Source organism: Erpetoichthys calabaricus, chromosome 12, assembly GCF_900747795.2.
Source record: "Erpetoichthys calabaricus chromosome 12, fErpCal1.3, whole genome shotgun sequence".
NCBI classification, from domain to species: Eukaryota; Metazoa; Chordata; class Cladistia; order Polypteriformes; family Polypteridae; genus Erpetoichthys; species Erpetoichthys calabaricus.
Genome location: NC_041405.2, coordinates 59,886,963 through 59,914,462, shown reverse-complemented (window position 1 = coordinate 59,914,462; position 27,500 = coordinate 59,886,963). Strand labels below are relative to the sequence as shown.

At 38.9% G+C, this 27,500-nt stretch overlaps 1 protein-coding gene across 4 annotated transcripts in view; it reads right to left on the bottom strand.

The window, feature by feature from the left end:
• Window positions 1-27,500, bottom strand: part of LOC114663090 (kelch-like protein 4) — a 638,922-nt gene that overhangs the window by 529,882 nt on the left and 81,540 nt on the right. For 3 of the 4 annotated variants that reach the window (XM_051935330.1, XM_051935331.1, XM_051935329.1), the window contains exon 1: window positions 2,543-3,328. The exons of the other annotated variant lie outside the window; for it this stretch is intronic. In XM_051935330.1, coding sequence (XP_051791290.1) covers window positions 2,543-2,961 — 419 coding nt within the window. In that variant the 5' untranslated portion in view covers window positions 2,962-3,328. Of the gene's footprint in view, window positions 1-2,542; window positions 3,329-27,500 lie in introns of those variants that run through there. 4 annotated transcript variants of the gene reach the window in all.

Sequence of the window (27,500 nt, the reverse complement as noted above, 5' to 3'; positions counted from 1 at the left end):
GAAAATATCCCAATAGCAATTTGTTAAGGATCTGTTTTTTTGTGAAGCAGCAACACTCATAACAATGACAACACAATTACATTGACAATCATGTTACGTTATTTTAAAAATGTTTCCTTTACTTTTTCATAACCTCTTTAACACACTATTTCTCCTCTGCGAAGCGCGGGTATTTTGCTAGTTGACAATAAGCTACGCAAACCCACCAAGACATGCAATCGTTTAAATCAAGGCATGAGTCGAAAAACACCATCCCATAATATTAGTTAACGATTAACACATTTCTATATGTATTGTAAGCATACAATACAACTGATAATATGTTGCGCTTATTTATCGGGTGTACTGACATTTTTGCGCGTTTAACGGCTGAAATCTAACGTGGTTTGTGCCCTTCAGAATGAAAAGAGTTTGCATTTACCTTTTTAATAAAAGGCGAGCTTTTAAGCCTGAGAAATCACCCCGTAGATGCACACGTTTAATTGCACATGTTAATATGTATGGTTACACAATATTAAAAGACACTCAACAATTACACAGTATTAAAAGACAGTCAACAATTAACGTCATTTACCTTCATTCCCGCGTTTGACTTGTGCTGTAAATCTCTTCCTCGTTTTCAGTTCACGTGATTACGTAGGAGGCGTAATACGTAATGACGCAATACGTGACTCCGCCTCCTCCATTAGAGTATATGGACAAAAAACAGGTTCCAGTTATGACCATTACGCGAAGAATTTTTCGAAATGAAACCTGCCTAACTTTTGTAAGTAAGCTGTAAGGAATGAGCCTGCCAAATTTCAGCCTTCTACCTACACGGGAAGTTGGAGAATTAGTGATGAGTGAGTCAGTCAAACAAGTTCCAGTTATGACCATTACGCGTAGAATTTCGAAATGAAACCTGCCTAACTTTTGTAAGTAAGCTGTAAGGAATGAGCCTGCCAAATTTCAGCCTTCTACCTACACGGGAAGTTGGAGAATTAGTGATGAGTGAGTCAGTCAAACAAGTTCCAGTTATGACCATTACGCTTAGAATTTCGAAATGAAACCTGCCTAACTTTTGTAAGTAAGCTGTAAGGAATGAGCCTGCCAAATTTCAGCCTTCTACCTACACGGGAAGTTGGAGAATTAGTGATGAGTCAGTCAGTCAGTCAGTGAGGGCTTTGCCTTTTATTAGTATAGATTAATGTGTTGCTATCATCTCTGTGTTTTTAGCTTGACTTGCATGTACAGTTATAAACATTAATGTATGTTACAAAATGAAATACAGGTGGATACAAAATATCAAAAGCAGGTTTATTTGCCTTAAAAATTTAAAGAAAATACAAATGTATGTCAATATTTAGAATACATATATTTAGAATTACATACAGTACAGTACAGTAGAATGGCTGATATTAAGGAGGAGGATGGTTTAAGATATATTAAAAGAGAGCTTTGGGCTTATTTTGTACATAAACAACAGGTTAGCTAAGAGTCTCTGTGTTTTAAGAAACATCAAAATAAAAGTGTACTTTTATAGATTTGATAGTGGTAAATAAAAATGATAGAAAAATGTTTCCATGACATTTTGTTTACTAGCTTTTCATACTCAGAAAAATAATAAACATTCATCAGTAACAAGTTTTTATATAGCTAAAATTCTATCTTAATATTACATATTTTGTGATACTGAGATAGGAATCCACATAGGCATTCTCTTATTTGGCTTTACTGTAATGTTCACTTATTTTATTTTTTATGTTAATGTGCATCATTATCAACAGTATTCTTTTTTCAATATGCTTATTTATTAAAACCACACCTAAAAAGATTTAGCAGAATAAACGTGTTATGAGGAAGGAATGGGACTGTTGTCGCAGAGAGTATTCATTTTACTAAATAATGGAAAAATACTACTGTGCAATACTTAAATCAATGAAATAAAAACTGTAAATGACCTTTTTGTTTATATTCATTATACACTGCAGTAGTACAGTCATGTTTTATTCTGGTAAAGCAGCAGTATCACATTCTATGTTTATTATTTTTTAACTATGATATATTGTTGAAGCACTGCCTGCACACCTTTCCAACATATCCACTAATATTATAATTATTTGAAGAACAGAAAAAGCCTATAGGCTATATAATTTGCTGCAGATATTACACAACCATGAAGCAATGATGTACTAATTGGGTCGTCTCAAAAAAGAAATTACTATGTCCATTCACCCTGCAGTATCTATTAGTATTCTGCTACAAATTAAGCATTGTTTTCATAAAATATTAGACCAGTACTATGTTTTATAATAAAGCAAAAATATTTAACAAACATTCCCTGAATATTGTATTTTGGTAACTATTAACTAAATGGAATACATGTTTTTAGTATCTACTATTGTACTACACTACATCCTCAGTATTTTATATGTTTTCCAGTTAATCATTATTATTTATGATGCAGAGTCAAGTATGAGTAGCTTTCTACAAAAATTATGGCATTTTAAACTGCAGAATTTTTGGCTTGTCTTCATTCTTGAGTGAATGAAAAACCACATACCTTTCTTTTTTATATTCTTCTAAGTGATTCTCAGAAACAAATTTGACATCCTCTTTTCCTGTTTTGCATACTTCTGAGGTGGGATTTTCCTGACTGTTGATTTTACACAGCCCATCATTTCCCTGAAAATGTTCTAGTATATTCTGTTGATGCCACGAGTGACTTGCTAATCTTGCTGGTGTAGATCCAGGTCCTGGAGCCAAAATGCTATGGACGGGGCTGCTGATTTTACGAAGTCCACTCCTGTCCCGAGAATGACTCTTCAGCCTGTTGTGAACTGGTGTCCCTCTGTGCTCAAAGCCTTCTTGTTGTATGTAGCCTCCACTAACTGCTGAGCTCTGCGACGAATGGCTAAACCACCTCCAGCGTAGCCTTAGGATCTGTTTAACATCAAACTCTTTCTTCCCAGATACTGACATATTTGTAAAACCAAAAAGGAAAAAGGCAGAAAGTGTAGGGAAAAACACAAAATGTGCCTTATTCTTTGGATGCAAAGTAGCCTTCTAGAAGGTTTCTCTCTTCTTCAGGAAAATTCTTAGTGTTTCTCTGATATTTTCTCCACACATCTATACAGGGGAACACAATGCAAAAGGAATATAAAAAAGCAACCGACTGTTTTTAAGCTCAGCAGCGTTTCCTCTTTGCACTGATGATGCTAAGTGTGGAGGTGGGGGACTATACTGAAGGGATCATAAGGTCAAATCTTAAACAAGTAAATCAGCTTAGCAAAGGAAAGCAGCAAATGACAGTCTTCTCCCCCTAGCAGCTGAGTCCCCCCTCGCTCTCTCTCTCTCTCTCTCTTAGTGCTTCTCCACCCTCTCTTCACCTCCCTTTTCTGTCTCAATCACACACGCACACACATGCAAATACACACACATACTCCCTCTCACTACACTGAGCAGAGACTGACTAACACAGCCCCTAAGTCTGCCAGAATCCCAAGGGAGGCAGAAGCTGTAGCTATGAATGCAGGAAACAGCAGTGTAAAATGTTACACCCAGACCTCTGTTTCTCAAGAGAACATATGACAGGAAAGAAATTAATGAACCTCTCATAATGGGTGCATTTTTACCTGGGATATTTGTTTTTAAATGATGTAGTTTAACACACAATTAAAAAATCATAACTGCACAACAACCTTCAGTGAAAATAGCCTTCAATATCTGGCCTGTTCATGAAATACTGTTTTAAGGATGAAAGGGCATGTTCATTAGAAATTTTAAAACAAACTCTTTGTTCAGTTTATTTATTTATTTTTTTGTTGGCAATAATTCTGCCTGACAGGAGAGGTAATGACCTTCTGTGGGCTTACGCTAAACCCAAAGGAGTTTTTGAATATTTTTTGCTACATTAGGAACTTAAAGGTACAAAACATAAGGATATCAGTGAAAACATTAGGCCAGATGTACAACTTGTGGTATTACCGTGTATTATAGAATGATTTCAATGAAAGCAATTACTTGCATTTACTGTATAATAATGACGATGATGATATGGCTTCAAGGCCAGCAAGGCAATGCACAAGTCTTACACAAATAAAATGTTTTATGTACATGGGGACTTATGCAATGATAGCAGCTATGAGTAATAATTATTTAAATGTAAGAATTATTAAATGTGGAAGTATATATCTTGCTATAAAAAGCAAGTGAAAAGTAATTATAGGATGGCAGAAGACAGTTTTGTAATTCTACTTTCATTTCAAGAATTTATTAAAATGTTAGGATACTAGTAGTCATACTTTTTAACATTTAACAATGTTTTGTTTTCATTTTCAATTATTACTAGCATTTTGTTCATTTAAGAAATTTAAAAGAACATTTTGCAAATCTGGATCATTACTTTGTTCTATGCTGTACATCATCCTTAAACATTGAACATTGTTTTTTTTTTTTTTACTTAGTCAACCAACAAGGATTGCAAAATGTTTACGAAGTGTTTCAAAAGAGTTAGATTTTGTATTTAATATGTTTGCAAGCATATTTGCAAAATGTATATTTACGTAATTTATGCCACTAGAGTATGCAACATGGTGTTTTTTTTTACTGGAATGTTAACTTGTGTTTGATTTAGGTGTATTACACTTGCTATAATTTACAGTGCTGTAAGTTTGTAAATAAAAAGATCAATAAATAAAAGTAAACTGAATTCAAATAACAGCATAAAAGCATAAATATTTTGAGTCATACTTTTATCTCTCTGCATATTAGAAACCCAAAAGTTGATTTATTGTGTTCTAAAAGAGAAATTAAAGCACAAACTAAGTGATTAAAAATGCTTTTTGTAAGGGATGCTTTTCAGGACACATCAACTGTTAAAACTATTTTCCTTTAACATACATATTATAATACGTACTTATGGATACTTACTGTACATTTTTATTGTTGGTTGTTTAAAAAGATAACAGTGAATATCAAAAATTTGTTAATACAAAATTATTAATACCTTTCTTCAACCAAGCACACACATAAATACACAAAAGAAGCATAAAATAATTACTAGAAAGCTATGCAAATTCAAACACTGAAGGCATTTCTAACAGGAGTTACCGTGCTGTGGGGCAGTAACTCCATTGAGTCTGCTATTTTGCAGTTAATGAAACATTAGCCCATACATTTCCTCAGCGTACTTTTTATATTGCAGAGCAATCTGAGAGATTTTCCATTTGTTTATTATAGGGGCGCACACACATAACGACTTATATCTGAACCATTTAAAAAAGTCAATTAACCAAGCCTATGTATTTTGCAAGTTGCATGTGCCCTTTGAGGAATTTTTCTCTGACCAATAGCTAAAGCTAACGGTCACTCTTCTGCTGGTGCTCAGATTGGGCACATGAACAGCGGGAAATAAAAGTTGTGTTCAGTTTGTCTTTTAGAGCTGTCTTAACTTTTTTAAACAAACATCTGTTGCAAATCCTCATTCCTCTTGATCTATACAATGACCTGAATGGCTCTTTCTTTTGACACCAGGTATCTGGCATCAATAAAGTGGTGCAGATGATCTATTGGATATTTATATAACTTTTGTCCAAATTTTGAATTAAATTTCATTATTTTATTCTGAATTTTGTTGAGGATTGACATGGCTGACTAGATTACGCCACATTATCCTCATCAACAATTTTACCAGCTTCTTTATAGGAATTTCCACATATTCTAAGAAAAGCAAGAGTACTTCTCCAACAACTATTCCTTCTAGGCAAGCATCTCCTCTATCTCTATCACAGAGTAACAGACAAGGAACTGTACACATGGCCCGTATTTTCGACTCCCTGTTCTGATGATTTGTTCACTAAAATAACACCTTAGAACTTTGTATACAGATGTACCCTAAGTTCTTGTCAATAAGCCGCGGCTTATCTAAGGAAAAAAGTTGTGAAAATGAAAAAATAGAATATCGGCTTATACATAAGTCCGGCTTATACATCCATCGCGGGGGTTGCGTTCCAGAGCCACCCGCGAAATAAGAATATCCGCGAAGTAGAAACCATATGTTTATATGGTTATTTTTATATTGTCATGCTTGGGTCACAGATTTGCGCAGAAACACAGGAGGTTGTAGAGAGACAGGAACGTTATTCAAACACTGCAAACAAACATTTGTCTCTTTTTCAAAAGTTTAAACTGTGCTCCATGACAAGACAGAGATGACAGTTCAGTCTCACAATGAAAAGAATGCAAACATATCTTCCTCTTCAAAGGAGCAAAGAAATCAATAGGGCTGTTTGCTTTTAAGTATGCGAAGCACCGCGGCACAAAGCTGTTGAAGGCGGCAGCTCACACCCCCTCCGTCAGGAGCAGACAAAGAGAGAGATAGAGAGAGACAGAGTTTGTTTTTCAGTCAAAAATCAATACGTGCCCTTCGAGCTTTTAAGTATGCGAAGCACTGTGCAGCATGTCTTTTCAGGAATCAGCTTTACAAAAGATAGCAACGTGAAGATAATCTTTCAGCATTTTTAGACGAGCGTCCGTATCGTCTAGGTGTGCAAACAGCCCCCCTGCTCAATCCCCATACGTCAGGATCACAGATAGTCAGCGCAAGAGAGAGAGAACAGTAAGCCGGGTAGCTTCTCAGCCATCTGCCAGTAGTGTCCCTTGTATGAAATCAACTGGGCAAACCAACTGAGGAAGCATGTACCAGAAATTAAAAGACCCATTGTCCGCAGAAATCCGCGATATATATTTAAATATGCTTACATATAAAATCACAATTTAAATGACCGCTACGCGCTCGTGTTGACTCGGCGACGCCCAGAGCAGAAAGAACGCGCTCCGGCCGCTCCAACCGCGCCATGCGGGGAGTGAGAGAGACGGCAATATCTCACACTCTCTCCCCCCTTAAAGAAATTAAATGGGCGCGAGTGAGACCACTGACCTCCCTCCCTTCTATTAGTTATAGGTTATAGTACGTTCGGCTTATCCATGAGTCCGGCTTATCTATGATACGATTTTATTTTAAAAATTCGTATGATTTTTGGTCTCCGGCTAATACATGAGTCCGGCTTATAGACAAGAACTTAGGGTATTACTTTACTTCACAATCATGATCTTTATGTGATCATAGAATTTCCACCTTATGCCTTTACCTTCCATTTTGGTCCTTCAGGCTTGCTCATTGATGATTAATAATCCCTTTGTTACAATACACAGCATTCACTGAACAACCCTCCACGAAAGTGAATGTTAATTTAATACACAAACCTGCTTTTGTTATTGATGACTATCAAAGTTTTCATAGGAGGTTTCTCTATAGCTTCCACCATATGGCTTGTAAAAGTATATGTGATCTTTAATATCATTTAAATGACCTCATAATTGGCCATTGTTCAATATCTGACTTTTGATATGAATCTTGTATATTTCAGGTAAAGGCTCAGCTCTTTAAGAATATTTGATCATGATGCTATTCAGAAAGGTCACCATTACATTATCTTGAGTTCTCACATTCTGAAATACGTTTTTTCAAAATTAAACGGCAATGTTCACTAATATGCAGACTATGCTGTTAGCTGTAACAACTAAGGTAGCTTTGGCAAATCACTAGCCATCAGCAATGACGGTATCAGCTATTCAGCATAGAAAACCAATAGCAATTCACCAGCAATGTTCTGTTTTCCTTAATTTTATAATGCTCATTCCTCATGAATTCCACAATTTTTACTTAAAAAAATGATCCTTATCACCCCCCTGGAATCAACAGATGGTGTCCAGTTTGAGAACATGCCACTCTGAGATCTTCAGCCCCATGTGGCTGTTTCAAGCATACAGAACATGAGCAGGATGGCAATTTTTAATTAAATATGTAGTCTTTTTGATAATTTGAAGGAATTTGTGGATGGCCAGCTCTCTTCCACAGCAGAGCTTCCAGACTAAGCCACACACTCTGGAACAACATGCAACAAATTGAGACTGAACAAAAAAGAATTGTCACAGTTTAAAATGCTGCTGGAAACAGTCTTTCCCCATGATAACCAAATTAGACAGATGATGGTACCTTTAACTCATTTTTTTAGCTTTCTAGAGATGTGTAAAATAACTTTGTTGTGCCGGAGTTTGTAGGCTGTAACATGTTTGAACACTGAGTCAGGACCCTGCTCCCTGTCTGAGGTGCTTTATGCTAGTTAGTAATCAGATTTCAGAGTGTAAATATTTATGTGTTTACATCTTTAAAAATTCATTTGTTGGATTCATATCTGAACTTTTTGCCTGGAAATCCTATAGCAGTTAGCAACAAGCATGGTTTCTTCAGAACACTTCTGGAATGAAAAAGTGATACCAAGGCAAGGGAAGTTCCAGTATTCTTGTTGACCACTGCCAGATCTATGGTTGAGTGGTGTTGTGATGTAAGATTTTGCATATAACTTGATAAATATTTTGTATGTCTTTATTTGTAATTTAGGCAAAACAATGTAATTTAGTGTTACATTAGTGAGAAGTATTCATGTTTACCCCCTTTAGGAATGGGTCTCTTTGAATTTTACGACAGGAGATGGGGGGGATGTGCCCTAAACCAGTTTGGCGAGTGTTTCTCTGCTAAAGTCTTTCAACCCCCGCAAGGAAGCCAAACTGCACCTTAACAAATGGTTTTGGGGGATGGCAGGTGTTAAGATTGTCTTTACCCCATTGGTCTGAAGCATGGCTGTTTGGAATTGGATTCTATCAGAAGCTTTTAAGTACCACGATGTCCTATTGGCTCTAGTGGTTGGACAGAGAATCTATAAATCTGCTTGTTCAACCACATTCTCTCCCTCTTACCAACCTCTGATGATGAAGAAGTATCTCTCTTACCAAACTGATGAAGACCATCACACCATGAACTGAAGAAGACAACACAATGGAGAGCACAACTCAGCAGCCATATTGAGGCAGGGAATGCAGCCTGTTCTGAAGAAAGCTGAATGATGCTTTAACTAGAGACATTTTTAAGTAACTAACAAGTCTGTGTGCTGCCTGAAACTACACATTACCATATAATCAGGTTGTATGGTTGCCAATATTCGAATGTACTTTGCATATTGTTATTATTTATGAATATTATCAATAATACATTATTTTATGTGTAACTTAACTCCTGCTTGTCTTTTACTATACCTAATTGCCTGAGGTTATAGATATAGAAGGGAAGGTGGGGAGGAGTTATATGGTACAATACCTAATAAACAGTGGTAAGTCTGTGAGATTAGAGGCATTCTGACAAAGGCTGCATATTAATAATACAATAGGGGAAAGTAGAGCAATATATTACTCTACCAAGATAAAACAAGTGGTATGGTAAAAACTCCATTTTAATTATATTGCCATATAATCACAGTCACGAAATGTATCACAGTCAAATCTATGTGCATATACTTTTCAGACTGAATCCAGTTTAGGTGTTTCTGCTGGCATAGTTACATTGGTAAACAGTGGGTAGTTAAACTGTGATGTTTATTTTCATAACGTCTAATTTAATCAACTAAAGTAATAATAATAATAATAATAATATAACACATTTTATTTATATAGCACCTTTCCTGTGCTCAAAGTGCTTCCCTATTGTTCAAAACACAATAGGAAAAAGCATAAAAAAGATCAAATACACAACATTGGACACAAAATAATGCCAGAATAGAACACTAAATAAAGATAAATAAATACAGGAAATATAAAGCTTTGAATTCGAATAACAGGAAATACACCAGAATAAATACAAATGTTACAACGTAATTTGTGATAGAAATGCAAATCATCCTAACCACCTGAACAGAGAGGTACACTGAAAGAAGTGTTAGAATGCCATGGCAAATTAAATTCTTTCCTGAACAAATGAGATTTAAGTTGTTATTTTTTTAAAGAATGAACTGAGTTAGCTGATCTAATTAAAGTATAGTCAAAATATCGTTATTGTGAAAATAATAAAAAAGATCTGAACAAGAAATAAATACACATATAGTAGACTTGTCATTAAAAAGACAACAAACCTTTGAAACTATGTGTACTGTATAGACTATATAGTAAAAAAAAGAAATGAGTGACAACAAGAAATATTCAAAGAAATACTCTTCCTATTTTCTTTTATTCCCCATTTAACAAAAAAACCCAACTCTAACTAGACTTTAATATTACCTTTAAAATATGTTTATTAATATATGAAGAAAAATTATATCATGACAAACCAAAAAAATGTACATCTCCATTGACTGACTACTGCCTCAGCAGAGACTATGAAACCGAGACGTGCAATACAGCCTACTAAAGAAAGCTTTCAAACCAGTTACACCACTGATTTTCAAAATCCACTTTCTACAACAAATCATGTTGGTGGAAAATTTTTCAAAAACATGTTCTAAAGAAGAAACATAATTATTTATGAAACAAAAGCACTCTTCAATTTGATTGCATTTCATCATGTCTGGATCAAAAGATGTACAAACTATGCTTATTGTTGCCTACTTATAACTTTTTTTAAACACTCTGTGGTTCCCTTTTTCCCTTTGTACTCTAAGCATGTGCTGATTTTCCTTAATGCTTAATTCTGGACTGCCTTATTATCATTTTCATCAGTGTCTGAAAAGGAAAAAATAACCACTGGTACTGGTTTTATTGGCTTCTTCAACAATTGTGGGAGTGGTAGAATGGTCACCCCTGAAAGTCAAAACATGTGATCATATTTAAAAACAGCTCCAGAGGTCCAGAGGTGGGGTTTGGCAGGTATTGGGGTCTAGGGATTGGAGTTGTGTGTTGTAAGAAGTGCCAGAATTAATATTTACTGCTGGTGCATTTTAGGCAAAAAGGAAAAATAGTGCATCCCTTCCCACTGCAAGCAGTGAATATTAGACTATGGAAAGTATATGCATGCAATAAGTCACATCACAAATTTATTTTCCATTAATAGCACTCTGTCCTGACAACATCTTAGTAATTTCCACTGGTTTATAGTACTTTATTTTACTACATTTTTTATTTCTACATTATTTTTAGTTGCTCAGTGATTTAACTTTCATAAAATACAATAATATGTGAACATTCTGCAGAATATGTGGTAATTTATAGTATGATGACCACATAAGTATTTAACTGACTGCTGTAAATTATGTTTTGACAAGAAAAAAAATTAACGTGTGATCATGTTCATAAGCAATACAAATTATAACAACTTAAAACACAAATTTTAACATTAATAATACAAAAATAGCAGGATCCTTGCTGTCATATGATTCCATTGTCCACAATTATTAGTATAGTATGACTTTTTGCAATACACATGTTTATATAAATTCAAACACTCAAGCAAACACACTATCAGTTTTAGGACATGTAGGCTACATGCTGCTTACATGTGAAGCTTGTGTGAACTGAGCTGCACTTTGTTTCCTAACCAGTTCTTCCTTTTGTTTGTAAATGTGCCATTATCCTAGTGCGAGGGCAGCCTTGGCTACCATCTGCGCTTTCTTTTTCCATCCCAGCAGTTGTACTGCCACATGTGTGTCAGAAGGGGACCTTGTTTTTCGATTTCCTGGATAATCCAGTTACTGATTGTGTCAGGGTTGTCTGTGTAGGTATTTGCTGTCTTGCAAAGGAGTCACCGCTTTGAAGTCTGGCTGGTTGAGTATACAAACAATACCACGTGTGATAAAAGAATTGCTGCTTCCTTGGAGGATCCTGGATAATCCAGTTACTGATTGTGTCAGGGTTGTTTGTGTAGGTATTTGCTGTCTTGCAAAGCAGTCACCGCTTTGAAGTCTGGACCTTGGAGGATATCTGCATTTACCTGAAATTAACATGTTTGACAATATTGACAGAAAACGCTGCCAAGACACTCGGAGGGGCTTGCAGGCAGACAAGGGTACCTGGCTGGCACGACGTGAGGCACAAGGACGGCAACACTTCCAGGGAGGAAGAGACAGCTCCACAAAGAGACGCCGGATGTGGGTTCAGCGAGAGAGGGAATCCGCATGAAAGGACCAAGCGAAGCTGACAGACGAGAAATGAGGCGTGCCTAGGTCCCAGCAACACAAGGAGCCCAGAGTGGAAGAAAAAGGAACAACGAAGAGACGCTGACAGGGATTCAACAATTTGACAAAACTTCTGTAGGGGAACGAGTGTCCAGTGAACAGAGTGCATCCATGGACAGTTGAACAATTAAGTGTTGGGGTAAGACAGTGCACCAACTGGACTCTGCACCACTAAAGGTTGTATCCTCCAATTCTTGTTTTTAACGGACTTTTAGAGTGTGGACTGTGTGTTTTCCTTTTTTAAAAAAAACGAAATTAATTCCTGATATGTTTAGATTTTGTTATGTTCGTTTATCTTTTTAATGTACCTTATATTGTCTTGTGTAATAGAACTTACTGTTGCTTTTTTCTGAAATTACTGTTGTGTCTTTCATTGTGTGTTTACTCAACGCACAATTTAAAGAAACCTGTGTGCTATTATTGGTAAATTTCAGGAGTTCCCAGTCTCTTAATAAAACTGGGTGGCGTAGTCGGATATTTTAATGGTGTCTAAGTTAGATTACCTGTAAGTGTGACCAGACACCTGTTACATGTGTCAGAAGGTAACAGAACTCACAAACATGTCACTGCATTACCTTTGCAACAAGTAACAAAGGTGGCATTCTGATGTGCTGAACAGAAGTAAAAATGATATCCAAAAATTTCTGCTGGTTGAAAAATATCTACCAGTGTCTTGTTTTTACTGTTGTACCACACTCCATTAGCAGAACCATTAACAGGGATAATCCTGAAGGCAAGTACAGTAGAAAATTGTACACTTCTGACTTTTAGGTGGGACAATTAGAGCATGTATGTACTGTATAGTGTAAATCAGGGTTCTTCTAACTTTGGTCCTTGAGGGCTGCAGTGGCTGCAAATTTTCATTCTAACCCTTTTCTTAATTAGTGACCTGTTTATGCTGCTCACCACCTACCTTAAAGACAGACCTCAGTATGTGCGTCTTGGGAACTGCACGTATGACATTGTGGTCAGCAACACAGGAGCGCCACAGGGACTGTACTTTCTCCGGTCCTGTTCAGCCTATATACATTGGACTTCCAATACAATTCGGAGTCCTGCCACGTGCAAAAGTTCGCTGACGACACTGCTATCGTTGGCTGCATCAGGAGTGGGCAGGAGGAGGAGTATAGGGACCTAATCAATGTCTTTGTTAAATGGTGCGACTCAAACCACCTACACCTGAACACCAGCAAAACCAAGGAGCTGGTGGTGGATTTTAGGAGGCCCAGACCCCTCATGGACCCCGTGGTCATCAGAGGTGACTGTGTGCAGATGGTGTAGACCTATAAATACCTGGGAGTGCAGCTGGATGATAAATTAGACTGGACTGCCAATACTGATGCTCTGTGTAAGAAAGGACAGAGCCGGTTATACTTCCTTAGAAGGCTGGCATCCTTCAACATCTGCAATAAGATGCTGCAGATGTTCTATCAGATGGTTGTGGCGAGCGCCCTCTTCTACGTGGTGGTGTGCTGGGGAGGCAGCATTAAGAAGAAAGATGCCTCACGCCTGGACAAACGGTGAGGAAGGAAGGCTCTATTGTTGGCATGGAGCTGGACAGTTTAACATCTGTGGCAGAGTGACGGGCGTTGAGCAGACTCCTGTCAATAATGGAGAATCCACTGCATCCACTAAACAGTGTCATCTCCAGACAGAGGAGCAGCTTCAGCGACAGACTGCTGTCACTGTCCTGCTCCACTGATAGACTGAGTAGATCGTTCCTCCCCCAAACTATGCGACTCTTCAACTCCACCTGGGGGGGGTAAACGTTAACATTATAAAAAGTTATTGTCTGTTTTTACCTGCATTATTATCAATCTTAATTTAATATTGTTTTTTGTATCAGTATGCTGCTGCTGCAGAATGCGAATTTCCCCTTGGGATTAATAAAGTATCTATCTATCTATCTATCTATCTATCTATCTATCTATCTATCTATCTATCTATCTATCTATCTATCTATCTATCTATCTATCTTTAAGGATTTCCAGCTACATATATAAATGACTAGATGACCAAAACGCTTAATAGAATTTATCATAATTTTGTTGGTATGAGAAATTATGTAGAGTAAACTATAGTTATAGTTACTATAGTTAATTTTTATTGACTTGTTTTTTAAGATCTGTTTCCCTGAATTTCTTCATCATTCCTTTTAATTGCTTCATTTCTTTTCTTAAATGGCACCCAAGCAGAAATGAAATGCCAAGTGAGTGACCAACAGAAGATCAGCTAAGTCAGGGCCTTAAACTCCAACCAATTTCACTCCAAGCAGTTGCTTAATTAGACGTTGATTCTTGTTGTTAATTAAACCTGTTCTTTAATTCCATGGCTTGTTGCTACACTCATTGTGCAATAGCATACATTTCCAAAATTCTTGATTTTCTTTTTTCTAAGAGCACTGTTAAAATGTTTTGTGGACCTGAGCAGATCAACATTCCTGAGACCTTCATCTCTCTTTATTTTCAGATATTGTATGATGGTAACAGTTTGCTGGTCATGTTTCAGTTCATTTTGTGTCTCATTATTGTTTGGCAGCTAATTAAGGAAAAAGAAACACTTAAGGGGTCTGAGTCTTCAAGAGCATGTCAATTAAAACTAGCTCAAAAGAAGTTCATTAGCAGCAAAAACAGGTCACTAATTAGGAAATGGGTTAGAATGAAAACCTACAGCCACTGAAGCCCTCCAGGGGGGTATTTTTCGTACATCGCTTAAATCATCTGAGATCAGGTGCTTCATCTTGGATAAGTTAATGCCGGTGACACTAATCCGGGATAGGTCAGTTTTTCAAACGCAGCCGTGTATTAGATTAGTCTAGCTGGATCTAATCATGCGAGATGAATGCGTGCGCCTGCACTGAGTGAAAAGCCCATATATATTGAGTCTAGAAAACTTGATCAGCAAGTCTTTGATAGGCTGTAACAAAATGACGAAAGAACGGGCACATTTTTTTTTTCACACACGCGGCGCAAGACCTTTTATTCGAAGGACATGAAGAATTTCAAGATTTAATATGCACAAGGGGTAACACTGCAAAAGCAGCCAAAACCAGAAAAGACAGCTGGCAAAAAGTGGCCGACAAATTAAACGCTAAGTACTGTGCATTGTACTTACTGAATGCAACGTTTCATTTCCTATGTGTCAGATTAATTATTATTTAATATGTCATAATTCCAGATCAAACGTGAGAACAAGAAGAACATGGGAACAGGTTAAAGTGAAGTACAAGAATATATTTCAAACTGGTAAATATTGGTATATAACTATTTAAAGAATTGTTGACATAAATAATCATATATAATATAAAAAACATTAATTTTAAAGCTAATAAGAAGGCAGACAAGCAAAAAACAGGTGGAGGTCCATGTGGTCCAGACCTAACCCCTGCAGAAGAGTTGGCTCTCCAGCAAAATGCCCCTTCGCCCTGTTTCTGAGGGCATTCCAGGGGGAAGCTCCTCCTCAGAACCAGTGGCATTATGCAGTGGTCACTTCATTTCAGGTAAAGGATGGTCATTGCATATATTGGTCCTCGATGTGTGCCATAGGTATGTTCCATATAGCCCTCTTTTTTGTTGGGTCAGTTGCAGGGAATGTCATATCCCTTGAACCTGTGTCTGACTGTGACGATGTCTCTCAGGAGGCGTGGGTTCAAATCGCACCTCTGCCACCAAATGTGACGATGCGGGTTCTGCAACATGCTCCCATCTCCTGTTAGGGAGCTCTTGAACCCAACACCGTCGGTAAAGTCACCGATGAGCTAAACAGTGAGGCAATAAACAATAGAGCAAGGGGATGATATATAATTGTGCAAAAGTGCTTTTATTAAACAATCCAAAACAAAACGTTCAAAGTAAAGTGCAGTCATGCAATGTTCAATAAATAAATAATCCATTAAATGAAACGTGGTGATTAAAATAAATAAATAGAACATTCCTTTAAAACGAGGTTAAAACAAAGCAATACTGAAGGCAGTCTCTTTAAAATCAATCTAAAGCCCAGTGTCCTTTACCTGGCAGCTCTCCTGCTTCTCCCATAGGGGCCACGCAACAGGAGAGTCGCCCTTTCTGCAGCTGGCCTTCTCTCCACACAACTGATCTGGATGCTCCCCGAACCCTGGCTTCGGTTCCGCTCTCCCGATCGAGACTTAGCTTTAATCCAAGGGCCAGGACGCTCACCTTGGGACTCCTACTCACAAGCCTCTCGACTCCCGCTGCCTTCTTGGCCTTACACGGCCAGTCGCCCTTCACTGGTCACCCCCGCTACTTGTTCACTCAGCGGGAGTGACCACTACTACGACTCCTGGGTGTCGGCCTAACACCTAGGCTTCCACACCGCTGCCTGCGAGCGCTCACGTGCTTATACGCACCGGCTTTCTCCTTCTTGCCGCCTTCCTTCCTTCTCTTTTACTTGTCTTTTTACTTCTTTTCTTTCTACTTCTCCCTAACCGACTCACGCTTCTCTTTATATACGGAGAGGACATAGCAGCTGCAGCCCATTAGCCACAGGAACGATCACGGATGTGGGCAGTCTCTCACCTGTGCACTTAGGTGAAAAACGCCCACACTGCAGATCGCCCTGCGGCTTGCTACAGCCACCACGCCCCCTCGCTAAGCCCCTCGCTAATTTTATTTAAATAAAAACGGCCTTTGCTGGGAGAGCTGTGGACCCATAACACCACACTGACCAACGAGATATTGACGAAGGTCAAATATTTCATGAAGCAACTGTGTCTGATTATTCATCAGGAGGAGAGGTACATTTTCCAAATAATGTTTGATCAAACTCCACTCTGATCAGTCCCATGTGCCCCAATCACATTTGGAAATCCTAGTAATGACAATGTTAGGCTGATTGAGATTCTTCATGGAACTGTGGGTGTTTTAGCCTGTGTATTACCTACCTGTAATGGCATGAAACGCCTCTTTTATTGTCTGCACACGCAGGTGTCCAGGAAACACTATGAAAACCCAAAGGAAATATTTCAGAGCCAAACAGACTTTACGAATTGCCTGGCAAACTGCACTTTTAGTTAGATTTTCCGCATCACCTACAGTATATAAAAAAGTGCCGCTTGTAAAAAACCTCAAAGCAATGCATACTGTCTGTGTGGTTGTGAGAGCCCGACTTCGCCTAGTTTAACTTCGAATATAAGGTGCTAATAAATCTTTGAGGTATAATATTCCCCCGCGGCTAAAGCGGTATCTTTCGAAAAGAATTTCCTCCGGGAGAAATAAAAGATCTTGCCGATCGCGCAAAACCCTCTCTATATGAAATTCTCTTCGTATAATTTGCGCACCAATATCAATTGGTTGCTCATTCATGAACGCCGAAGCCATGACTGGATGACTTCCACGCATCGTCACTGATTACGTGTGTAAACTAATCCTTGTTTATGTAGAACAAACCTGCTCCGAGCAGGTTTGAGGATTAGGATGTGTTGCTATGACAACACTTCCAGCAAGACTTTCGAAAAACCGACAGATCCAGGATCAGGCCAAATCGTCAACAATTACCTCCGGCTAAACGACTAATCCACGTACAAAAAATACCCCCCAGGACTGGAGTTTGAGAACCCTGGTGTAAATAAACATTGTAAATTTTAATTATGTATCACAAACAAATCCTTGCATGACAGAGAAGATCAGATTCAATATTTAAATTCAGCTCAAAAATAAGTGTAAGATTAACCTCTATTGATTCATATGACAAAAAAGGTAAAATATTAGATTGCCTTAATGCAGTCAGCAAAGTAACCAGTAAGAAAATTTTAATACTAAGGTTAGAGCCACAGCTGACATTGTAACTCGTGCAAAAATTTAAAAATCTTTCACTGCTAAAATACGCTCTAAGACACATTCATTGTAGCGCTTTGAGTACTGAGAAAAGCGCTATACAGTAATCCCTCCTCCATCGCGGGGGTTGCGTTCCAGAGCCACCCGCGAAATAAGAAAATCCGCGAAGTAGAAACCATATGTTTATATGGTTATTTTTATATTGTCATGCTTGGGTCACAGATTTGCGCAGAAACACAGGAGGTTGTAGAGAGACAGGAGCGTTATTCAAACACTGTAAACAAACATTTTTCTCTTTTTCAAAAGTTTAAACTGTGCTCCATGACAAGACAGAGATGACAGTTCCATCTCACAATTAAAAGAATGCAAACATATCTTCCTCTTCAAAGGAGTGCTTGTCAGGAGCAGATCATGTCACAGAGATAGAGAAAAGCAAACAGATCAATAGGGCTGTTTTTCTTTTAAGTATGTGAAGCACCGCGGCACAAAGCTGTTGAAGGCAGCAGCTCACACCCCCTCCGTCAGGAGCAGACAAAGTAAGCTGTTGAAGGCGGCAGCTCACACCCCCTCCGTCAGGAGCAGACAAAGTGAGACAGAGTTTGTTTTTCAATCAAAAATCAATACGTGCCCTTCGAGCTTTTAAGTATGCGAAGCTCCGTGCAGCATGTCGTTTCAGGAAGCAGCTGCACAAAAGATCACAATGTGAAGATAATCTTTCAGCATTTTTAGACGAGCGTCCGTATCGTCTAGGTGTGCAAACAGCCCCCCTGCTCAATCCCCCTACGTCAGGATCAGAGAAAGTCAGCGCAAAAGAAATAGAAAAGTAAGCCGGGTAGCTTCTCAGCCATCTGCCAATAGCGTCCCTTGCATGAAATCAACTGGGCAAACCAACTGAGGAAGCATGTACCAGAAATTAAAAGACCCATTGTCCGCAGAAACCCGCGAAGCAGCGAAAAATCCGCGATATATATTTAAATATGCTTACATATAAAATCCGCGATGGAGTGAAGCCGCGAAAGGCGAAGCGCGATATAGTGAGGGATTACTGTATAAATGTAATGAATTATTATTATTATTATTGTCTAAACTTAGGACAGACTATCAAAATCCAGAGTTTAAATAGAGAAAATCTAAATTGACAGTCTATTATAAAATACTGAAGGCTTGTATAGTTGATTACAATGCAGCAGTCCATCTTGAGAGATAGTCATATTTTTCTAAAATTATAAATGATATTGCAGGAAATTCAAGAATAATATTTTAACCACTGATTGTCTTCTAAACCCAGCACAGTCAATGGAATGCCTCCTGAAAACTTCAAGTGAAATAAGTGAGACTTTAGCAGCATTATTAAATCAATACATAATCAATATTAGATGTAAAATAATACACCCACACCCAAAAAAACACTGTTGAACCTCTGTGTGCTTTAAATTAAATTTATTCACTTTAAAAGGTTTACCTGAACTTCATAGAATAATTACTCAACTAAAACCTTTCACATGTGTCCTTGACCAATTCCCAGTAAGCTTTTTCAAAGACGTTTCTGTTGTGTTAATTCAAAGTGTACTTGAGTTATTAACTCGTTGTTAAAAAATGGTGTCTTCCATGATTGAAGACTGCAGTGTTTAAACTTCAGGTCAATGTCAAGAATAATAATATTGGCATCTCTGTCTGTCTGTCAATTTTCAACCTACAGTATGTATAACACGTTTTTTTAACAAACATTTTAGAAAAAGCAGTTTTTCAACAGTAAAATGATAATTTAAATAAAAATTCTGTTCTTGATACGTTTCAGTCTAGTTTTAGACAAAATCACAGAAACTGCAGTGGTTAAAGTAGTGAATGACTAATTCTGACACAGACAATATATATGTTCCTCTTCTCTTAGACTCAAGCAAAGCATTTGACATCACAGAGCACAGTATTCTCATTAATCACCTTAGCTAGGGTCTCTCTAGTAGTGTTTTAAATTGGTTTCAGTATTATATAAGTAGATAAGTCTTTTTTAGTTGTTGTGATCCACGATCCATGATATAATACATGCTGTACTGCAATGACCTATTCTGGGCCCACTATTATTTTCAATTTACATACTCCCATTAGACCAAATGATCTTGAAACACAAATTGACCTACCACACATATGAGAATGGCACACAGCTTTACTTACCTATAGCACCAAATGAGCAAGTGACACACCATCTGTGGTCTAGCGACCCACGACCTGCTTACACAGGAATCAAAGCATTATGCACATCTGAATCTGTACCTCGGAGAGTCGCAGTCAGGGCAGCTGATGGAACGGTCCTTACGGATGACACTGCAGTTGTGACCCATTGGGCAGTTGTTCAAAGCTGATCCTCCGGCTAGGATATTGGATATCTCTGGGTCCATGGATCTTGAGGCTGATCCTCCAATTATCTGTGAACCACCCAATCTCACTGAGATTGCACAGGTGGTGAACCAGCTGAGGGGGGGGGGGGAAGGCTGCAGGGATCTGTGGTATCCAGGGTGAACTTCTCCAGGCTAGTGGTAAGGCTGTCCTCCTGGCATAGCAAGCAATCTTTGCTTCCATTTGGGAGACTGGCATCATCCCAACTGACTGGAAAATGGGACTTGTCGTCCCTATCTGGAAAGGAAAGGGTGATAGCCTGGATTGCAGCAACTACAGGGGGATAACACTACTCTCGATGCCGGGTAAGGTCCAAGCTAGGGTCGTCCTCAATAGGATCCATGATCACTTGCTCACCTACCAGCGACCGGAACAGTCTGGTTTTACACCTAAGAAGTCTACCATCGAACGCATCCTGGCACTGAGGGTTCTCACAGAGCACAATCGCGAATATCAGCAGAGTTTCTTTGCAGCCTTTGTCGATTTTCGCAAAGCATTCGAATAAGTTGATCGAGCTGCCCTGTGGGACATCCTGAGGGTTCGTGGGATCCCCCTGAGGTTGCTGGGTATCATGGCTGGCCTGTACACTGGTACTGTGAGTGCTGTGCAGAGTGGAGGCAGGACCTCTGTGTTTTTCCCAGTTGATTCTGGGATTCGTCAGGGGTGTGTTCTTGCTCCTACTCTGTTCAATGCTTGTATGGACTGGGTGTTGGGCAAGGTCGTGGGGTCCAGCGGCTGTGGGGCATCTGTTGGTGAAGAAATATTCACGGATCTTGACTTTGCGGACGATGCTGTGATCTGTGTCAATGGAGGCTCTGATCGGAGCACTTTAGAGACTGAGTAAGGAGTCTGAGTGTCTGGGCTTGTGAGTGTCCTGGATAAAAACCAAGATCCAGGCCTTTAATGACCTCTTGGGCACAGCCATCAGCAGTGTGTCTGTTTGCGGAGAAAGTGTTGACCTTGTTGAGAGGTTTACTTACCTTGGCAGTGACATTCATGTCTCTTGTGACTTTTCCTGTGAAGTCAGTAGACGGATTGGGAAAGCATGGGGGGTTATGAGGTCGCTGGAAAGGGGTGTGTGGTGCTTCCAATATCTATGCAAAAGGACGAAGGTCAAAGTGGTTTGACTTTGTGTCGAATGAGCAGTTGCTCATGGAGTCCCGAATGAGGCACATTACCTGCATTGTGAGGGAGCGTCAGTTACGGCACTACGGCCATGTGGCACGTTTCCCCGAGGGTGATCCGGCTCGTAAGATTCTCATTGTTGGGGACCCGAGAGGCTGGACCAGGCCAAGGGGTCGCCCACATAATACCTGGCTGCAGCAGATAGAGTGTCATTTCTGGAGGGTAGGACTGGACCGCGTGTCTGCCTGGGGAGTTGCCAACCGGGATCCCGAGCTGTTTCGACGTGTAGTGGGTGCGGCAACGCACTGTACCAGTGCATTCTCCCCAACTTGACTTGACTTGAATTGCACCAAATGACCCTGAAGCTCTGAGCCCTTTGATTCAATGTCTTATTTACATTTCAGAACAGATGAGTATTGATTTTCTCAAGCTAAACAATGAAAAAACTAAAATCTTAGTTGCTGGCAGAAATGTAAAAAGTGATAACTTGGCACAGTAAGTGAAGGCAAAAGTAAAAGATTTTGGGTGTTGTTATGGACTCAGATCAAAACTTCAAATTGCATATTAACCATATTACTAGGACTACATTTTTTCATTTAAGGAACATTGCAAAAGTTAGACCTCTTATAGCAGTGCAAGATTCTGAAAAATGACTTCACACTTTTGTTTTTAGTCAAGCTTACTGTAATACACTCTTAAAAGGACTACCTAAAAATATATAAATCAGTTGCCATTAGTTTAGAATAGAGCAGCAGGAATTTCAACCAGTACCTGAAAATCTGAGCACATCTCAACGGTCCTAGCACTATTATTTTGGTAATCTGTGTCCTTTGAAATTGATTTCAAAATACTACAGTATTAAGGGTATAAAAAGCTCTGAATAACCTTACAACTTCTTACATTTTGGAGTGCCTAACCCCTTACTTTCCCAGTTGTAAGTTTAGATCCTTGAACACTGCTTTGCTTCTAATACCAAATGTTAAATATAAAAGATGTGGCTAGATGGCCTTTTACTGTTATCTATGCACTGAAAATCTGGAATGCTTTACTAATGGAGATACAGCGGAGTAATGCCATGGAACATAAAAAAAAAAAACCTAAAAGCCAATTTTTTAAATTGGCTTTTTCATAGTTGCATTTACTGACACTTCTTATAGATTATATATGTATTAAAATATATATTTCGTAGATTTGCCATCAATATGAACCCATGAACCTTTCCTATTCTCTTTTTCAGCAGGGTTTCTACAGTAGCATTTTGTGCCACTGCCATCTAATTCAAGTACAGCATAGCTGTGTGTGATGTTGGAAAGAATAAGGATCCTCCAACTGTTAATGAGACCCACTGTGTTGAATTTTCTAGGACACAGTGCATTAATGATAGATAGATAGATAGATAGATAGATAGATAGATAGATAGATAGATAGATAGATAGATAGATAGATAGATAGATAGATAGATAGATAGATAGATAGATGGTCACGTGTCTGACATGTGCTTTGCAAACACAAGAGGCTGTTGAGAGTTTTTGGTCTGTTCTGTGGTGTGTGATTTAAATAAAAAAAATAACATTTTGCTCTTAAAAACTTGGGTTTTGGTTGCCGATAAGGAACCGTGTGGGAATTTTTAAAGCTTTTTTCTCTTTAGAAGGGGTTTTTTTTTTTTTTTGCTTTTTTTTCACCTGCACAAGAACAAAAGTAGCTGGGTGTTTGGAGGTGGAAAAGTTACTTGTACTTGTACCTGTACCTGTTCTTGTTATCTGTATTTGAATTAGCATTGAGGAGGTAGGGTAGAAAGAAGCAGTAACTGATATTGGCATTTGTAGCAAATAACCGCGTCGTCATAACAGCGATTCCTTAGTTTAAAGGAAAAGAAAAAAAGGCCGTGGCTGACTTCAAAGCAGTAAAAGGGGAAGGCTCAGCGGTGCGCAGGTAAGCGGCCATCGTTAAGACGCTGATCAGGCACAAGGGGCTGTAGGAGCAAATAAGGTAGTAAACCTTTATTTATTTGTTTATTTTAGATTAAACACTCTTTAGCGGTCCAGAAATAGACCAGTTAAGTGGGTGACAGAGTAAGGGTTCATTAATACGGGGGAATACAAACAGTGCGAGTGGAGCACTTATAAGTAAGAGGAGCGCAAAGTAAGGAGAAGCGACAGAGAAAAGTAAAGTTAACCTCATAGAAAGACAAATAGTAGGCAGCTGAGAGAGAGAACAGTACAGGAGCTTAAGGGAACAGAAGGTGTAAAATATCTGTAGTAGATCTTAGTTTTATCATTTAAGTTAAGGAGCAGCCGAAAGAAGAAGAAATTTAATTTTAAGAAAAAAAAAAAAGTTAATGCAGTTTACTAATGCCAAATCAAATTTTAATAATGAAGCCAGTGCAATGCAAGTCCTGTTGGATATTGGACTTTTTAGATGATGGTTTGGAAGAGCCAGTTGTCTATGAGGGGTACATCTGCAAGAGATGCCAGCTGATCCAGCACCTTGAGCTCAGGGTCGCTGAACTGGAGGAGGAGTTTGCTGACCTGCGTTATAATAGAGAATTGGCGGACTTGGCCCAGGTGTCCTTTAGAGAGATAGTGTGCACCCCCAAGGTGGCGCGGGAGGAGATTCCAGACCAGACAGGTAGAAATAGGTGGGTCACGGTCACAAGGCATAAGGTAAAAGGTGCACACTGTCCGGGGTCATTAACCCCAGAATTAGAAGTGTCAAACCATTATCATGTCCTTGCGTAGCTGGATGGTGTCTCTGATAATTCTGAGGTGGTAGGTAGGGATGAGGAACCCCAACGGGCCACCTCAAAACCAGTTCCCAAAAAGAGAGAGGTAGTGATATTTGGGGACTCAATCATTAGGGGGATTGAAGCACAGGTGTGCTCGAGAGAGAGAGATAGTCTCGCACGGTGTGTTGCCTTCCGGGAGCACAGGTGGGAGACCTCCCTGGAAGGGTGGATAGGCTCTTGGCCAGAGCGGGGGTGGATCTAGTTGTTATTGTCCATGTTGGAATAAATGACATACATAAGGGTAGTCTGTCAGTTCTGCGATCCAAATTCAAGGAGTTAGGTGCCAAGCTGAGGAGCAGAACTGACAAATTAGTCTTCTCCGAAGTTCTGCCTGTGCCACGCTCCAGTCCAGGTAAGATTGAGGAGATTAGAAGGCTTAATGCATGGCTCAAATCTTGGTGCAGGGTAGAAGGGTAAAGGTTTATGGGGCATCGGGACTCCTTTTGGAACAGATGGGACCTGTTCCACTGTGACGGGTTACATCTGAACTGGAGGGGCACCAATGTTTTGGGGAGGCGTATGTGTAGGCTAGTCGAGGATTGTTTAAACTAGGGAATGGTGGGGCAGGGAGTTTAGGACAGGCCAGGTTTAGATCTATACATGGAAGAACAAACAATGGTGTAGAAATAAAAATGCACAGTAATGTAAATTCTAAGCAAACATTTAAATGTAGAAGGAGTAACACATTAAAAATAGGTTGCCTTAATGCTAGAAGTATTAAAAATAAGGTAAGTGAGTTGGAGTTGTATGTAGCAGAGCATAATTATGATATTATAGCAATAACGAAAACCAGGCCAAATAACAAAGATGGGGATGAGTGTAACATAGAGGGATACACATTTTTTAGGAAGGATAGGCAGAGCAGAAAAGGAGGTGGGGTTGTTGTTTATGCCAAACAGAATTTAAATGTAAGTCCTCTTCAGTTGGATGATGAGCCCCATCTTAGTGAGGACATGTGGCTTCACCTGGAAAATATTAGGGAAAGAGATCTTATTTTAGGAGTGTGTTATAAACCACCCAATTCAGACAGTAATTTCAAAACACATCTTTTTAGTAATATCAAAAAGGCAAGTTTACAGGGAGATATTATAGTCATGGGGGACTTTAATTATCCAAAAATTAACTGGGATAACCTTGCAGATGGAGGAGCACAAGAGCAGGAGTTTTTAGAAGTAATCAGTGACTGTTTTCTAACACAGCATGTTAAAGCACCAACAAGGGGTGAAGCCTGTCTGGATTTAGTATTTTGTAATAATCAGGATAGAATTGAGGGTGTAGAGGTGATTGAACCACTAGGGTCAAGTGACAATAATGTAATACAATTCTCAGTATTTTGTAAGTGTACAGATGCAAAGACTAAAATTGTTAAGTTTAACTTTGGTAGGGCTAATTGTGAGCATATGCGACAATGTCTAAGTAGGATATACTGAAATAAGCTTTTAAGTGTGGAGACAGTCGAGGAGCAGTGGAACAGGTTTAAAAATGTTTTATATGTAATGCAGGACAGATACATACCTAAATTTGGAATTAATAGGAAACTAAAAAAAATTCCACTGTGGATTAATAAAGATTTAAAAAAGAAGTTGCAAAGGAAAAAACTTCTTTATAAGGCATATAAGACTAATGACTGCAAAGTGAATCGTAGAGCATATGAGAACATGAGGGCAACCATTAAGAAGGATATCGGGGAGGCTAAAAGACAGTTGGAGAGGAATATAGCAGATAAGGTGAAAGACGACCCTAAGAGATTCAGTATTTTAGTAGTAAAAGAACAGTCAAGAAGGAGGTCAAGTGCATCAGAAATAGTAAAGGGGAATTAAAAGATACAGACAGTGAAATAGCGGATGCCCTAAACTTACATTTTTCTGAGGTGTTTATAACTGAGCAAGTGGATAACCTCCCAGAGGTAATAGGGACTACTAAGGAGGTACTGAGGGATTTGGAAATTGTAGAGGGAGAATTGCTGCTCAGATTAAATAAGCTGAAATCAAACAAATCACCAGGACCAGATAATATTTACCCTCGAGTTCTTAAGGAGGCTAGAGAGTACATATGTAAATCCTTGACACATATTTTTAGGAAGTCACTGCACACTTGAGAGATTCCAAAGGACTGGAAAATGGCAAATACCACCCCATTATATAAAAATGGTGACAGGGCAGATCCAAGCAACTATAGGCCAAGGAGTTAGGTGCCAAGCTGAGGAGCAGAACTGACAAATTAGTCTTCTCCGAAGTTCTGCCTGTGCCACGCTCCAGTCCAGGTAAGATTGAGGAGATTAGAAGGCTTAATGCATGGCTCAAATCTTGGTGCAGGGTAGAAGGGTAAAGCAACTATAGGCCAGTAAGCTTAACATGCATCACAGGAAAATTAATGGAAGGAATTATTAAGGATAACTTTGAGCAACACCTGGCAAGGACAGGAGTTATTCTGAACAGTCAGCGTGGGTTCAGAAGAGGGAGGTCGTGTTTTTCTAACATGCTGGAATTCTATGAGGAGGCAACAAAAGGATAAGATCAAAGTGGAGCATATGATGTTATTTATCTGGACTTTCAGAAAGCATTTGATAAGGTGCCACATGAGAGGTTGGGCATCAAATTAAAAGAAGTGAGAGTTCAGGTGTGGTGTGTAGATGGGTGCAGAATTGGCTGAGACACAGGAAGCAGAGGGTGATGGTGCGAGGAACCTCATCAGAACTGGCCGATGTTAAGAGTGGTGTTCCACAGGGGTCAGTGCTAGGGCCGCTTCTATTTTTAATATATATAAATGATTTAGATAAGAATATAAGTAACAAGCTGGTTAAGTTTGCAGATGATACCAAGATAGGTGGATTAGCAGATAATTTGGAATCTGTTATATCATTACAGAAGGACTTGGATAGCATGCAGGCTTGGGCAGATGAAATTTAATGTCAGTAAATGTAAAGTATTACACATAGAAAGTAAAAATGTTAGGTTTGAATACACAATGGGCGGTCAGAAAATCGAGAGTACACGTTATGAGAAGGATTTAGGAGTCATAGTAGACTGTAAGCTATTGATTTCCCGACAGTGTTCAGAAGCCATTAAGAAGGCTAACAGACTGTTAGGATATATAGCACAATGTGTGGAGTACAAGTCCAAGGAGGTTATGCTCAACTTTTATAATGCACTGGTGAGGCCTCATCTTGAGTACTGTGTGCAGTTTTGGTCTCCACGCTACAAAAAGGACATAGCAGCACTAGAAAAGGTCCAGAGAAGAGCGACTAGGCTGATTCCAGGGCTACAGGGGTTGAATTATGAGGAAAGATAAAAAAGAGCTGAGCCTTTACAGTTTAAGCAAAAGAAGATTAAGAGGTGACGTGATTGAAGTGTTTAAAATTATGAA